The sequence below is a fragment of the Pagrus pagrus genome (assembly GCF_965226575.1).
Source record: "Pagrus pagrus genome assembly, chromosome: 8".
In the NCBI taxonomy this organism is placed as follows: domain Eukaryota; kingdom Metazoa; phylum Chordata; class Actinopteri; order Spariformes; family Sparidae; genus Pagrus; species Pagrus pagrus.
Genome location: NC_140192.1, coordinates 9,468,610 through 9,483,572, shown reverse-complemented (window position 1 = coordinate 9,483,572; position 14,963 = coordinate 9,468,610). Strand labels below are relative to the sequence as shown.

The window sequence follows — 14,963 nt, the reverse complement described above, 5'->3', positions numbered from 1 at the left end:
CAGCTTCATCATCTCCAGAGGTGACGGTAACTTAAAGGGGCTCATTAAGGATCTCTAAGTGGCTTTTGGGTTTCTGTGTCACTCTCCAAAGAAGCCCTGGAGGTATATAAGACAGGTCAGAGACGCCCAAGAAGTATCTGAACATCTGAAACGATCACTTGAAGTCGACTGCTCGTCAAGAGATTACGCAACAAGTGAGTTTTTCTTCTGTCGATTCATATCTTTCTTGAATTTTGAGATTGTTTGGGTATTAACTGGTTTTATATTTCCATCTTTCTTTGACTCTCTCAGCAGAGATGACTGGAGCTGCCGTGTCCGTGTGCCTTGTTTTCCTCCTGTCTGTATGTTCAGCGTGTTACATCTCTAACTGTCCCATCGGAGGGAAGAGGTCCATCATGGATGCACCGCTGCGCAGGGTGAGAGGCTGCTGCTACTACTATTTGACTTCCATTGTGAAGCATAAAACTGAGAAATGTTTGCTCGATTTACAGAGACGAATCCACAACAACAACTCAGGAAAGTTATTATAGCCTAGTTGACTAAAATTAAAATGAAAACTAGGTGTTGAAAAACATTTTAGTTGACTGAAATGAGGATAAAAACTAGACTTAAGACAAAAAGCAAAAACAATTTGATATTATACTGTGCATGATGTGTTTATTGAGACTGATGGGATGTCTAGGTGACTCGCTAACTCTCTAAATCTTACCCCTGAAAAATACCCGATATTCAAAAAATACTAAAACTAATAAAAACTCAACATTTTTAAACAATAAAAACTCAACTGAAATGAGCATACCCACCAAACTACACTAAATTAAAAACAAAAATGAAAATGAAATTTAAATAAAAGCTATTGAAAAATCCCAAACTATAATAACCCAAATCACAAGTCACACATTTGACCCAAAGGGTTTTATAATCTGTACCTCTTACATCTTTGATTCAGATCAGGAAGAGCTCACAAAAAAAACTTAAACAGGGACAAAAACGGAAGAAACCTCAAAAAGAGCAACCAAAGTAGCTTCTGAGAAAAGTTTTGTTTGAATCTTGACAGTTGCACTTAAAAGATCTGCATTTTTGACTGAAACTCTCGTGCTCACACAGAAAAAAAAGCTAATAAAAGTCAAAGAGTCCCTTCAGAAAGCTTCACTAATAAATATGCTCTGCACAGTCCTAACTTGCTTTGACATTACATCCTAATAATCAGTCATTTCCTCCACCAGTGCATGTCGTGTGGCCCCGGAGACAGGGGCCGCTGCTTCGGCCCCAGCATCTGCTGCGGGGAGGGCCTCGGCTGTCTGCTGGGCTCCCCAGAAACAGCTCACTGTGTGGAGGAGAACTACCTGCTCACCCCCTGCCAGGCGGGAGGGAGACCCTGTGGATCTGAAGGAGGACGCTGCGCTGCTTCAGGGCTCTGCTGCGATGCAGGTCAGGAAGTACATTTAGTAGTATTCAGACCCTTTACTAAAGTAAAAGTACATTTAAAATACAAGTACCTCAGAGTTGTGTTCAAGTACAGTACCTGATCAAATATACTTAGTTACTTGATTGATTTATGTGATTTTCTAGCATCTCTCTATTAAATTACAAGCTTTGATTTAGCTTATTTTTCAGGAACTTGTACTTTATTTAAGTATTTCCATTTTCTGATAACTTATATTACCACTCCACTAGATTTTGGAGGCAAATATTGTACATTTTACTCCACTACATGTATGTGACAGCATTAGTTACTTGTTACTTTGAAGACTGCATGCATCAGAGCCAAAGTATCACATTTTTAAGTGAATTTCTTTTGTCGGCAATCAGACGATTTCCGATATACTGTATATGCATACATGTGAATATATTTATAATTTACTTATACCGGTATTTTTGATACCATAAATGTTTTCCCCAGTGTAAAGTGAAGTTAAAAAAGCAACATACTCTTGTCTGTGCATTTTCTTCTTCAGTCACCGTGAACTTTGCTTTGATCATTCCTCAAAGAGGTTCATGCTCCCGGGTCACAAAAGCTGATAACAACATATTGTAAAGTTGTATGTTTGCAACGAGAGACCACCATCATCTGAGTAATAACTCCTCCTTTACTTATCTGCCACAGAGAGCTGCACCACAGACCAATCCTGCCTCATCGAGGAGGAGGGAGACGACCAAAGCAGCCAATTCGAAGGCAGCGACACCGGTGACATCATCCTCAGGCTCCTGCATCTGGCAGGTCACACTTCTCCTCATCGAATTCACCAATGAGCTGCTGCTGACACCAAGGTCTCATGGGAAACTCTTCAGCCGTGGAGACGAAATGGGACAATTAGTTGTAGTTCACATGGTTGTTCTTCTCTGTTTGTCTGATTTTGCTCTTTCCCCTGGAGTACTTCTGTAGAGTGCCTTTGTCAATATATTTTTATGTATGAAAATAGGGATGAATACTGACAGTGGTCATCCAGATATCTGCATGTTGAAATAAAGTTTTGAGAGAGTATTAAGTGTTGTTTTTTTACTTAAGAGTCACAAAACCTTTTAAATCCTTTTAGAGGAAGTCAGCATAAAGCTTATCAGGCTCAGTGTTACTATCACCAAATGTACAAAGCCCACAGCCGTCTTTATCTTTCAGAAGTTCAGCTTTGCATAATCCAAAGGACCCTAACATGACACTGTGTGTGTTTTCATGGCAGCTCCAGTGACACTGTTGCAACAGTTATAACAGTTATCTGGTGCGGTAGTCACCTTTGTTCCATTTTTGTTAACCTCGCGGTTTAACCTTAAGCTCCTGTTTTGTAAAAAAGGTGAGGGCCAAATAGATTTACTACACCACTCTGAAACACTGATGAGAGATTATTGACAGTGTGCCTGATTCAATTATATGTTCATCTCTTGATCTGCTCTGTGAAAGCTCTCTCTTGTGTTCTCTTATCTTGAATAGTAACGTCATCTGAGTAAAGGACCCTTGTAATGATTTGTAGATTACTGTTCACACTGAGTTCAGTTGTTCATGGTTTTTACCAGCTGCTGAAAAAAATGGCATAAATATCAACCTTTTAATAAAATGAATATATGACAGATTGCACAAAAATAGGTATTTTAACTACGAATATAACATAAAAACTATGCACACTTCTTATTAATCTAAACTGAAGCAACCCTGTCGCTAGAATAAATGTTAATAAAGTACGTTCCCGCAAAACCACGGATAAATCAAAACTTTACGGTTCTTTAGATTCAATTTTCATTTTTCCTCTTGTCACAGTGCCATGCTTTTGCTTTGGTTAGGTTTTGGACAAAAAATCATGCTTTGATTGCCACAAACATGGCAGAAGATGTACCGAGGTCTTCTTAAATATATATATCCATTTTGTTGTGAAAAACACGGCTGCAGATGGACCGACTTCCTGTCAAAAATATCTGTTTTATGTTGGCTTGAAATTACTGTGAATTTATTACAAATGTTGAAACACAGACTCAAACCGTGGTCACTGCGTTGGCAGCCTCTAACTTTTTGTTCTTAGTAACTTTTCACCTATTTCAATGGCAGATTTTGTTGTATTAACTTATTACCGTTTCATCTGAAATGCAGGGGATGTTTAAAAAGAAGATTTTACCAATGACATTCAGCGCTCAGAGAAAAAAACATCTGTAAAACGTATTATATTATTTTCACAAAGAGAAAAAGAAAAGAAGAAAATGTGTAAAAAGCTGTGTTAGACAAAGGACCGAGGGACAGATATGAAGGAGTTGATTTAAGGAAAGACAGAAGGGTGGAAAACTGTGAGACATTGAGGATCGAGGAGGCAGAAAGAGGATGACGAAAGAAAGTAAGCAGCAGACTGAAAACAAACAACATCATATCCAGTCAGCTGTTTTTGGGGTACGATACACACAGTGTCATCATATGTTAGTGTGTGACTTTCAAAATGCGGTCACACATTTACTATTTTCCCCTCTGTGTCAGAGTTACCCAACTTTAGTCTGGTCACCTTGTACCTTTGTTATCTCTGTCTGTGCTTATCTGTGGTGGTGGATCTGCCCAGAAGTGGGCTGGAGCTGCCTTAATTGGAGACACCTGTGGTTAATGATTGCTGGGCTGGAGTCTGAGAGTATAAAAACATGCAGATATCCACTTCTCACTTTATCTTCACTGCCTGTCACCATGTCTTTCTCTGGAAAATACCAGCTGGAGTCTCAGGAGAACTTTGAGCCCTTCATGAAGGCGATCGGTAAGTGTTCAGCTTTCTTTCATGAAGTTATTTTTGACTACTAGCTTTCAAATTGACACAGTGGCTGTAAAACTGGGCTTTTGTTAAATGTTTTGCAATCAAGCATGGATTGTTGACTTGCATAGCAATGTTAACCTACAGGTCTAAATTTACAACTGTCCGGAAGCAGATGCAACACTTTCTGCAGTGGTTTCCTAACCAGTTGCTTTTCTGTCTCAGGTCTCCCTGATGAACTCATCCAGAAAGGCAAGGACATCAAGAGCGTCTCTGAGATCGAGGAGAACGGTGACGACTTCAAAGTGACGGTCACCACCGGCCCAAAGGTCCTTGTCAATACCTTCACCATTGGAAAGGAGGCAGACCTGGAGACCATCACTGGAGAGAAGATGAAGGTAAACCAGGACACGAAATTTAAGGATTCAAACTTGCACTATCTGGTAATTTCACACTGTAACTAAATCATTTTGGACCTTGGTCAAGAAACGCTTATCCGTCTGTCTGGGGATATAAACTTATCTCGTCCTGCTTCTTCTTCGAGGCGGTGGTTAAGCGTGACGGCAACAAACTGAAGGTCAGCCTGAAGGGGATCGAGTCTTGCACAGAAATGGTGGATGCCAACACAATTTGCAATGTGAGTTATACAAAGTGCTGCATAATTTTGCTGATTCATTGTTGCATGACTCTTGACAAGTTTCTAAAACTTTCCCTTTTTTTGTTTTTTGACAGACTATGACTCTTGGTGGCATTGTATACAAGAGGATAAGCAAACGTGTGTAAAAAGACTACTTCACTTGGGATAATAAAAATATGAAAGGCACAGCTGTCTTTGTTTCTTTGGACATACAATGGGACTGACAAACTAGATTCTGGCAAGTTTTATTTCCAAATGTTAAACTGGCAGTAATTCAAAAATGGATTTAAAAGTCTTTGCGTTACTGGAACATCGTGGGAGGCCGCAAAAAGTATTTGGACTTAAACAGACTAAAGGTCACTTGTCTTGACTGCAGGGAGCGAGACAGAACTGATTGCATAATGAGCAACAGGAGCTGAAAAGGGCTTAATCAATTTTCAGGGCAGAAAGGGTACACGAGTGATCACTAATCTCTACTCTGCTGCTGTAACTCTGGGCACTGTCTTGTCACACACAATGTGTGACTGTGCAGTCACGGGGCCTTAATGTTGGATAAGGATGTCGCTAAAAGTGATAACTGGGTTGGGGAGGGTTAAACTGATGTGAACAGCAGGGGGAGTGATTTGCTCCACAACAGTTCAATGTAGCAGCTGGCCACAACAACAAACCACTGGCTGCAAATTAAGTGTTAAGCTGTTGTGTCAATACTTGGGTGGGTGGGGGGGTTGCCGTCATTACACTTAACAAGTCACCACTGTAGATAAGTGGATTCTGGAAAGGTTGTTCCAGGACACTTTCAGGCCATGTTGCACCTTTTGGACAGTTTTGAAATTGAAGATATTGACTGCAAAACACTTTAAACATTCAATTCTTTTTAAATGGAAAACATTTTTATTTGGCCTTTTCTTAAACCATTGCTCTACTAAAGGATGTCTGTAGTCACACTGAAAAGGAAATAAGAGAAAATGTCTTTCATACAAAGACGTATTACAAAAGCTATTTAGAGCAAAACTACCTAATTGAATATCACTCAACTTTATTACATTTGTGCAAGCAACAATTATTTAAACAGCTGGTGGGATATTTGGTTGGGAAGTTCAAGCCTTATTCAGGGTTGACGCAGTGTTGTATAAAGTTGCCAAAAGTCAAACTTGACTCCAAAATGGAGTTGAGTGGAAGTGTAAAAGGGGGAAATTCTCACGTAAAGTTTTGATGGCACAATGAGCTGCAGGTACAAAATGTTTGCGCCGCATGTTTAAATAATACGACTACATCGCTGAGATGATTTTCTGTAGCTTCACTGGGTTTATTGAAAACAAAATGCCCAAGTTGTGACGTGACATGTTTTTAATGAAAAGTGGAACTACAAAAGAAAATGACCACGTGACTAAATGAGTGGACTCGCACACCAACACTCAGAACACTGGTAACGGTAAACAATGGGATGGTTTTCTTGATCGTCGAATGGCTGCGATGCTGTGGTTACTTCCTCCGGTGGAAGAGATTCTTGATGCCCTCCTCCACACCCTTGGGTTCATGCATCATGGTCATTGGTTTGTTCTTCAGAGCAGCGTCTCTCATACTGTGGTAAACGTACTCGTTCTGCTTGAACATCCTCAGCTCCATCTCTGTCTGCATACGCATCGCCTGTAGAAACATCAGGAGGGAAACGTCGGCGCTTGAAAATGTTCACCCATGAATTTGTCACAGTAAATATTAAGGCCTGTAACCCAGAGAGCTTTGACTTTGCACAAGCACATTTTTTTAAAACTTATGTGGGGAAACTACAGGTGAATCAGAACAGTAATCTGAACTAATATAAACATGTAAGCGTGTATTTGTCAATTATTTGTACAACTCTGAAAGGAGACGTGTTATAGAAGCTAAACAGAATAAAATCTGAATTTACCATGTAAGAAAACACGTTCTCACCTGTAAAATCTCCTGTTAAAATACTTATCTTGAGATATGAGCCATACTACAGCTCTTAAACTGTATCTTTTCACAGAAATTTAGCCAAAAACATATTTTTACAGGGCTAAACAAAAGCATAGCCACATCCAGGTGCACTAGTGTACAGATTTAGAGATTTACGGCAGCTTGAAATGATTTTAGAGCGACTAAAGCAAGTTATGAACATAACGGTTGACATTAGCTAAACTTGTTCTTGCAAGATTATGATTCATTTGGAGTTGTGTTTATGGCCACCAGACAAATGTCAGTTCAATATTTACTTTCTTTTTTAGCTCCGTGTTTGAAAGTCTGGCTCATTAGCTGCTAAATGCTTCACCATGTTGACCAGCTCGTCTGTAACTGTGTCTATCTGCTGTTTGATGCGAAGCAGGTGGGGTTTTACAACTCTTTTGATGAAAACAGCAGCCTGCTGCTGCCTTAAATGATGCTATGACAGTGGGGAGAGTGAACCAGAACAGTAAAGTTTACCTCCAGATCCTTGGTGATGGGGTGTGTTGGGCCGTGGGTGACCATGAGAATGGCGTAGGCCTTGCAGACCATCGAGTGGCCGACCTCAATCAGCCCGGCCTGCCAGTGATTCACTCCTGCTCGCATGGCAGCCATACCGAGAGCAGCATTGTTGGGGTGGTACAGTTTCCTGTCGGGGAAAAGATTTGATTTGAGTGTTTTCATGAAAGTTTTCGAACTTGAGACTCTGAAAGAACATGAAGTGTCTTTGTGCTTACACGTATCCATCCACCATTTTGCGGGCGTAGTCTGCCGCGTCTTCAAAGTACTGCAGGTAAGCTTGCACCTCACTTAATGTGCTCCACATCCTCAGCAGGTAGATGTGAGTGTCAGCCAAAACCGGCTCTGTTTTGTTGATGGTTTCCCTGCAGAGTTTTACCACCTGAAGAGACACAAAAACAAAAACAAAATTAAGATCTTTAAAAACATTGACGTACTGTAGCACAGCGCGTTGAGCAACTCATTCCGGTTTGTATTTAGTGTCGTAGGTGATTTGATGTATTACCTCATGGTAGTCGCCACTTAATCGAGCCTTGTCCATCTTCACCAGCATTTCAAAACAATAGTCTGTTGCTTCTTTCACCTGCTCCGGTGGAGGCTACGAGTTCAAGATGGGAGACAATAATCACATTTTAGTGAGGGAATTTTAATGAATGCATCACTGATCACGTATTAACACACTGCCAATGAAAGACTCTTAAAGACAACACCGGTCACCTTTACACAGTCCATAAAGGTGAAGGCCTGATTATTTTTATCTTAAGAGGACCTTTACCCTGCTGAAGAAGCCCTGTCATGTTTACTTCCCTGATAAAAAAAAAACTAATATTTACCCGATACTATTCAAGACAATTCTTAAGAGTTGTTATTAGACAGCCAAATCTGGCATAACATGATTATCTAGTTATGGTCAGTATGACAGATTTCAGTGATAAACTCCATATACTTTTCCCGTACACATGCTATTTATAACTTGTGACCCACACATACAGACACAGAGCGAACTGGCAACCGTCACTCTGACAGAGGTGTAATGTTTCACAGATTGAGATAATGACAAACTGTGTCATTCAAGGTCATGGTGATTATCTCTCTTTTTATGGTGTGTCAAGTATTGATTTACACATCTCAGAGTATTAAATGATCACCCTTAGCCGTTTGGAATTGGAAGTTGAAGATAGATTACATAATGTGGTGTAAAATAGATCAGATAATAATTCATCTTGCATGGAAATACATTCAAATACTGATAAGTAATTGAAGTAATTAAGAGATTGAAGTTTACGTCACTGTTTTCCTATGCACACACATACAGTCTGTTGGGAGTTATCTCTGCTTAAAAATAGTCACAGTGGCTCTGCTCCTCATGTTTCCCCGTCTCTCCTTATCATCCAGTACTAAATGCAATGAGAGGGCTTAGTCCTTTCTGCCCTGTGCACTATCCAATATATTCTCTCAATAGAGACAAACCTTGACTCCCTCCACTTCCCTTCCCGCCATCTTCAAGTCATCCTTGGTTCGGTTCTTGCAGTGCTCACATGTGCAGTCAAAGAAGTATTGTTCCTTCAACAGTCTTTGTCTCTCCTCTGACAGATTCAGGAAGTCCACGTATGCGACTGTCAGCTCCTCTCCCTCTTCGATCTTACCGAGAGAACGCAGCTCGATCCTGAGGAAGAGAAACGCGGTTAAAGAAAAGCAGACGTGCAGAAACACACGCAGATTGACTTGTTCAATTCATTCATTTATAGTTTTAGATGAATGGTGAAACCCTGTTCCAGAGTGTTTCTTTCAGTTCAGTCAATCCAGTTGAAGGATTGGAGAAGTGGATGTTAATATGTATCAGAGAGATTATTTCACACTTAAGCCAGTATTCAGATCATTCATTTCATGAATTTCATTTCCTTTTCTACACCCCTGTTCATACTTGCTATCAACAGACGTCCAGAGTGATCCTATTTCATCTCACAGCTCTAAGTTCAGGTGTGAACACCCCCAAGACGCATTGAAGACGCATTTGAGATCCTTTCCCTCAGACCATATTCAGAGGTTGTGTGGGCTGCATGTGAACACACTGTTTTAGCTGTGTGTACGCACATGTAGTAACATCTAATAACTGCGATATCCCCAAACTCCTCTTGTAATTTTGGCATTAAATGGTATACATTCAGGTATTTCTGTCCTTGTAAAAAGTGCCCATTTGTCCGGGCATCACAGTACAAGTCCGTGTGCTTCCTTGTCTACATTTAGCAGCTGTTTGAACACACTGATTTCACTTCACAGGACATTTTATGGACGGTAAATATATCAAATTTGCGATTTCTCCCTTCATTTAACAAATGTGTGACAAACCAATCCACACAAAAAAAACAACAAAAAAATCAATAATAACAATATAAGGCTTAAATATTCAATAATCGTGACTATTTAGCTTTAAAAACACAATACATAAATGGAGGTATTGTTTAAGCTTGCTGGGACATGGTGTTAGAGGTGAACCAATTGGAAGGATAGTTGTTATAAATGAGAGAAGCCGCTGATTCACTCTCACACAGCAACCTGTGTTGTTTGACAGACAAACACACAGCGTGATCACACATGGAAAAACACACAAAGTGACCGGTGGCAGCACGCAAGGAAATCTTTGTGTGGACTTGATGGATGGTTAGATAAAGTGTGAAAAACGAGCTTTAGGCAGGTGACGAAATGTGCAGGGAAAAAACCCATATCAGCCTTTTGTTATGGTGAATAAGCTCAATTAAGTTAGAGCATTCAAGAAGCACGTGGACATCTGATGTGAAGAGTCACATCGAGCCTACAGTGCAAAGGGAACTACGGACAGAGACTTAATTTTCTAAAACGAATGGAGTGGGAGGGAGGAAGGCGGTTATGTGTAGTGACATGTTGATTAAGCAGTTTAAATGGTGATCTAATGAATAAAAAAAAGGCTCAGGTTGAGGTAACGCACCTCCGTTGAGAATGATACAAAGTATTCACAGCCGATTGACTGAAAGACAAACAGGAAGCAGTTTTACACCAAACCGAACACACATCCACATACACACACACACACACACACACACACACACACACACACACATCCACAGCAGCACAGATACACACAAACTCCGAAAACAACTTTTAATCACGTTACAAAAAAGTCATTGAAGAGTACTCCCAAATAAAGTGTTGTTGTTTTTACTTACTTGCCGTGGTTGAGGATCACAGTGCAGTTTGGCCAACAGTCATGATTCACTAGACACAAATTTGGGAAAAGCCCAACTCCTACTGCCTGAAGGCCCCTCTGGTCGCTCACAGTGAAACCGTTACAGTTAACCTGAGAGGAAAAGGGGACATATTCATGTTAACACACCGCTTGTTCACATTATGAATTTCATAAAACTCTTATTAGTATTTTTTCACTATTTGCATCGATGTCTCCTCTCATTTCTTTGAGGGTCAAAGGACAAATATAAGCCTGTGCTAGCTACATGTCGCCATCACTTTTTAAACGCATAATTTAATTTTCTAATTGTAAATTAGACCGGGCTACATAACAGAAAGACATGTGATGGCCAATAAAAGGACAACACATATAAACGCACCACGCCAAAAAGATGTGAGACTTCCTCAATCCTGTGCTGCTTGCTGGAGCGGGGCCAGTAGTCTACAAAATTGTGGATGTCCACTTTGAACTCCTTCAGCTCATCCTCTTGCATGTCATGGATGTGGTCCTCCAGCTCGTCCAGCGTGGTCAGCTGCATGTCAGACACCACGCTCCCCTCCTTGTCGAGACGCCACAGGATGCGGGCCACCAAACTGACCACACAAAAGAACAGTGAAGAAGAGGAAGACGTGACTTCAAGGGTCACAAGAAGATCAGACACACATTATCTCATATTAAGTTAAAAGAAGTGATTGACACATACTGTCTGTCTCTCACCATTTACTTATCATTTCCACTTACCGGATGCTCTCATTCGGTGCTTTGCCAAAAGCTTTGATGGCACCACATTCTTGCTTGTGTTCGGCCCAGCCGGCACGCTGGCAAGTTCGGTCACAGTAATGAGCAAATTTGCACTGGCCGCACCTCTGTAGCTTCGGTTGACTGCGGAAACAGCTGTGGCACATACGCTCTGCTAGACTGCAGAAGAAGAGAGGAGACAGAAGAATGGAAGATGTCATGATACGTACGTCACAGCACATGCATATTGTAGATACAAGAGACAGGGATGACCCAGGGGTAGGCTTAGAACTGCACTTACCCAGGGGTGCGTAAAAAGATTGTGGAGTAGCTCAACTAATTAGAAAAAACACAAAAAACAACAATTTGAAGAAAAACAAAATGTCCACCTAATGAGTTAAGAGCAGCCTAACACCTGTACGCTGTGCTGCAAGTTGACTTTACTTTAGTTAATAAAGTTGTATGAGATAGAAAGTTTGAACAACACTTGGTCATCAGTTTGCTCAGTTGTATCAAGTAAAGTCACTTTGTCAATTTTAAGTTGTTCAAACTTTTTAGCTCATACAACTTAAATGTAATGGGCTAATTCACTTGGTAATTTTGAGGTTATTGGTTTCCTGACTTTTTCTACGTAAAGTCAATATTTTAATTTTAACAGCGCAGTGGATATTTTTTTAAGGAGACTTCTGGACAATTTGCCGTGTTGGAGCAACAAAAAACGTTGGACAAAACAGCGACAAAACAGGGTGTCTCTGCCATGTTTGTGGCCAAAACAGAGACTAGACGTTTCCTCACACTAACCAAGTGGGTTTTGTACCAAAACCTAACCACACCATAAGGACAGGGCTGTCACAACATTAAACATAAAGAAACGTGAGAATAAACGTAACGTAAACATACATTGAACGTTTATTCTGGTGATCGAGTTTGTATGAATGGTTAAAACACTCGAAACAAGACGTAGCTAGTAGGCTACTATTGTAGACTTGACTAGGTTGACCTCAACATTGACATGTTTAGACATTTCAAATAAATGCATTAGGATCTTGACAGGTGGTATCAATGAAGGGGTACCTGAGCCCGTCTGAGCTGAGGGGGTACGACAGAAAAAGAACTGACCAAAGAGACAGCTGTCCAACAAAGAGTTAAGCATGTTGGAGTTGCCTTAGTGGTGACCAAATGCCCTGTAAAAGTGCAATATTTTAAAGACAATGTTTCAGATGAGGATTAAAGGTTATTCCTTTTGATCATATCATCACAAAACATTACCGTAACCCACCTCACAGTCTTCAGAGAGAGAGTCAGTTGTAAAAGCTTTAAAAATAGCCAGGATTAGGGTTCCTCGGATTATGGGTACTTCTTCAACAGAGGAAACTTGATGTAAAGTCTAGTTAGTTTTATGAAAAACATATTCAATATAGGCTGCCCCTAACTTTTCTTGGACTTTACACCTTGCTATTTTCCAAGATATTGTTAAATGATCCCTTAAAAGTCATAACTCAGAAACACATGGGAATTCTGACAGTAAATGAAAAAAAGCATTGTTATCTAGAAGACTGATTTTAGCTGTCACATTTTTGTCTTACACATTTCAAGGTTAGTTATTAACCAAGAGGAACTTTGTTTCTGGTTGTTTCAGATAAGGTTGCTGTCATGCTTGTTCTTACATGTTACCAGCAGCTATTCAGTTACAGCTATGTAAAAATTTTCCCCTGAGGATGAGCTGCAGGCACGTGTCGACGTGAAATCACATCAACATGACAAACTACCCCAAGACTAGGGAACACTTGTATCATTGTCAAAACAAAAATCAGACCGTGTGGCCTTTAAAAAGGCAAACAGCGTAAAAAATCTTGATTTCTTACGCAAAAAATATATTGTTAAAATACCCAAATATCCCCAGAATGACCACATCTAAAGACAGCCCCCACCACTGAGCGTCCACCGTCACAATTTCCATCATTACTTTACCTGTCAAACACGACAGCTGCGAGACTGGGCTCAGAAAAAATCACATCTCCTGCCCAAAACTCCTTGGCGGCCTTCAGACCCCTCCCCTTTCCAGGTGAGTCAAATATTGTCACGTTCTCCATGGTAGCTGCACAGGTTCCTGAGATGCTGGTGAACAGCGATGGTCAGCGGTGAACGGATGAGAGAGGAGTGTTAGAGAGGCACAGAGGAGTTAAATACAGCGATAGCGTAGTTGAGGAACTCGTAGACCAATCCTCGCCCTCTGTGTTCTTCAATGACAACTGCACATTCCACACCCGCGGTACTAAAATAGCCATCCACTTCTTGAACTGTACCAACAGATGCAAAGAATAGGTTGGTGGTGACTTGTCTCGCTGGTCCACTGAGAAATAAAATGTCTTGAAAGGACCCAGCTGTCATTAAAACCAGCGACCTTGTCAGAAAGTAACACATCTGAAACGTGTCGAAACTTGTTGAGCATCTTGTTTTTTTTCATTCTATGGTCAGTTGTTTTGCTTTTTCTCCTGTTAGCTGACAGAAAGCCCCCCGGCCCCCGACCATGAATTGGTAGGGGCCCAGACCATGAGGGTTATTTTTGGCCCTCAGTTGCTGCTGCCTGTCAGGAGTGTGTGGTGACGCTTGACAGCTGCCGAGAAGTCTCTCTCTGCCTACCATGTTCTGGTGCTTTCTCAAACTCTCTCTCTAGTTAAGTTATGACATAACTTAAAATCATTGCTTTCAAAGACACACACACTCTGTGGAGGGGGGACAAGCTTCAGAGTCGCCAGAATGGAGGTCAGAGCCCACAACATGAGAGCATCCTCACATTTTCATCCAAACTTTCTCTTCTTCTTCTTCAGAGACCTATCAGTATTAGCCAGAATGTCTTGCTTATCCTTTAAACTTCAAGGTTTCAGTTTTATTCTCAGCCATGCACGGTACCCAGATTACATCATCGATACTACTGTTTTCCAGTGTGTGGCATTTAGTGGCATCTAGCCGTGTGGTTGCAACCAACTGAACTCCCCTTGTCTCACCCTCCCCCATGGTGGTTGCTAAAACCAGGAAAGGCCCTCTCTAGATTTTTATTTTCAGGCAATTATACACCAATAAAAACATAATTATTAATATTATACTGCAAATCTGACACACAGGACCTTAAAATGACCACAATGACAATTCAATAATTCTGATTAAAGATTACAACTTAATGGTTTACATGGAGTAAAGTGATCAGACAAGATGTATGTTTACACGGGCCAAATTATTTAATTTGGACATAACTGTTTTGATATATGCAAAGTGGTTCCGCCAGGTGTGAAGCATCTAAATCTGCTGGAAACGTAACAGAAGAAGAAGAATTTTTAAGATGGATCCACATCCTGGGAACAATATTTGTGTTTCTGGTTCGGTGGTTCTGGTTCAAACACAGACCAGTTCTGTTTTGTTACTGCCATGTTTTCTGTTCCTCCTGAACGCAACTTCACCTAATGTGACCCCCATGTGAGGCGAATACGCACAGGAAGAACTTATTTATTTCAACCAGAGAAAAATGATCAGATTAAGCGTTTGAATTATCGAATGTTTACACCACCCCTCTTGATCTGATTGAAAATGAGTTCAGACTGAGCCGGATTGGATTAGCCTCTTCTGATTGAGGTACATGAGGCTTTTTTATCGTGAGTGGGCTAATTTTCCGATT

General features: G+C 40.7%; 3 protein-coding genes across 4 annotated transcripts; 2 read left to right on the top strand and 1 right to left on the bottom strand.

Annotated features, from left to right (window-relative positions):
* The first annotated feature begins 111 nt into the window (after positions 1–111).
* Positions 112–2,485, top strand: LOC311261373 (isotocin-neurophysin IT 1-like). Of its 2 annotated transcripts, none has more exons than XM_084359933.1 (4): positions 112–194; positions 292–416; positions 1,227–1,431; positions 2,108–2,485. In XM_084359933.1, exons 2-4 carry the CDS (start codon positions 297–299, stop codon positions 2,251–2,253), a joined length of 471 nt encoding a protein of 156 aa, XP_084216059.1. In that variant the 5' UTR covers positions 112–194; positions 292–296; the 3' UTR covers positions 2,254–2,485. The 2 variants fall into 2 exon arrangements, with proteins under 2 accessions (XP_084216059.1, XP_084216060.1); XM_084359934.1 differs by having other exon boundaries at positions 131–194; positions 295–416.
* A 1,623-nt stretch (positions 2,486–4,108) lies between these two features.
* LOC311261370 (fatty acid-binding protein, liver-type) lies at positions 4,109–5,034 on the top strand. Its single transcript, XM_084359930.1, has 4 exons — positions 4,109–4,217; positions 4,437–4,609; positions 4,756–4,848; positions 4,944–5,034. Exons 1-4 carry the CDS (start codon positions 4,151–4,153, stop codon positions 4,992–4,994), a joined length of 384 nt encoding a protein of 127 aa, XP_084216056.1. The 5' UTR covers positions 4,109–4,150; the 3' UTR covers positions 4,995–5,034.
* A 1,096-nt stretch (positions 5,035–6,130) lies between these two features.
* Positions 6,131–13,529, bottom strand: smyd1b (SET and MYND domain containing 1b). Its single transcript, XM_084359920.1, has 9 exons — positions 13,262–13,529; positions 11,294–11,470; positions 10,932–11,145; positions 10,533–10,663; positions 8,800–8,995; positions 7,835–7,927; positions 7,548–7,711; positions 7,291–7,459; positions 6,131–6,495 (listed from the first exon to the last, which is right to left on the bottom strand). The coding sequence occupies exons 1-9, from the start codon at positions 13,381–13,383 to the stop codon at positions 6,331–6,333; spliced, it is 1,431 nt and encodes a 476-aa protein (XP_084216046.1). The 5' UTR covers positions 13,384–13,529; the 3' UTR covers positions 6,131–6,330.
* Positions 13,530–14,963: the final 1,434 nt, after the last annotated feature.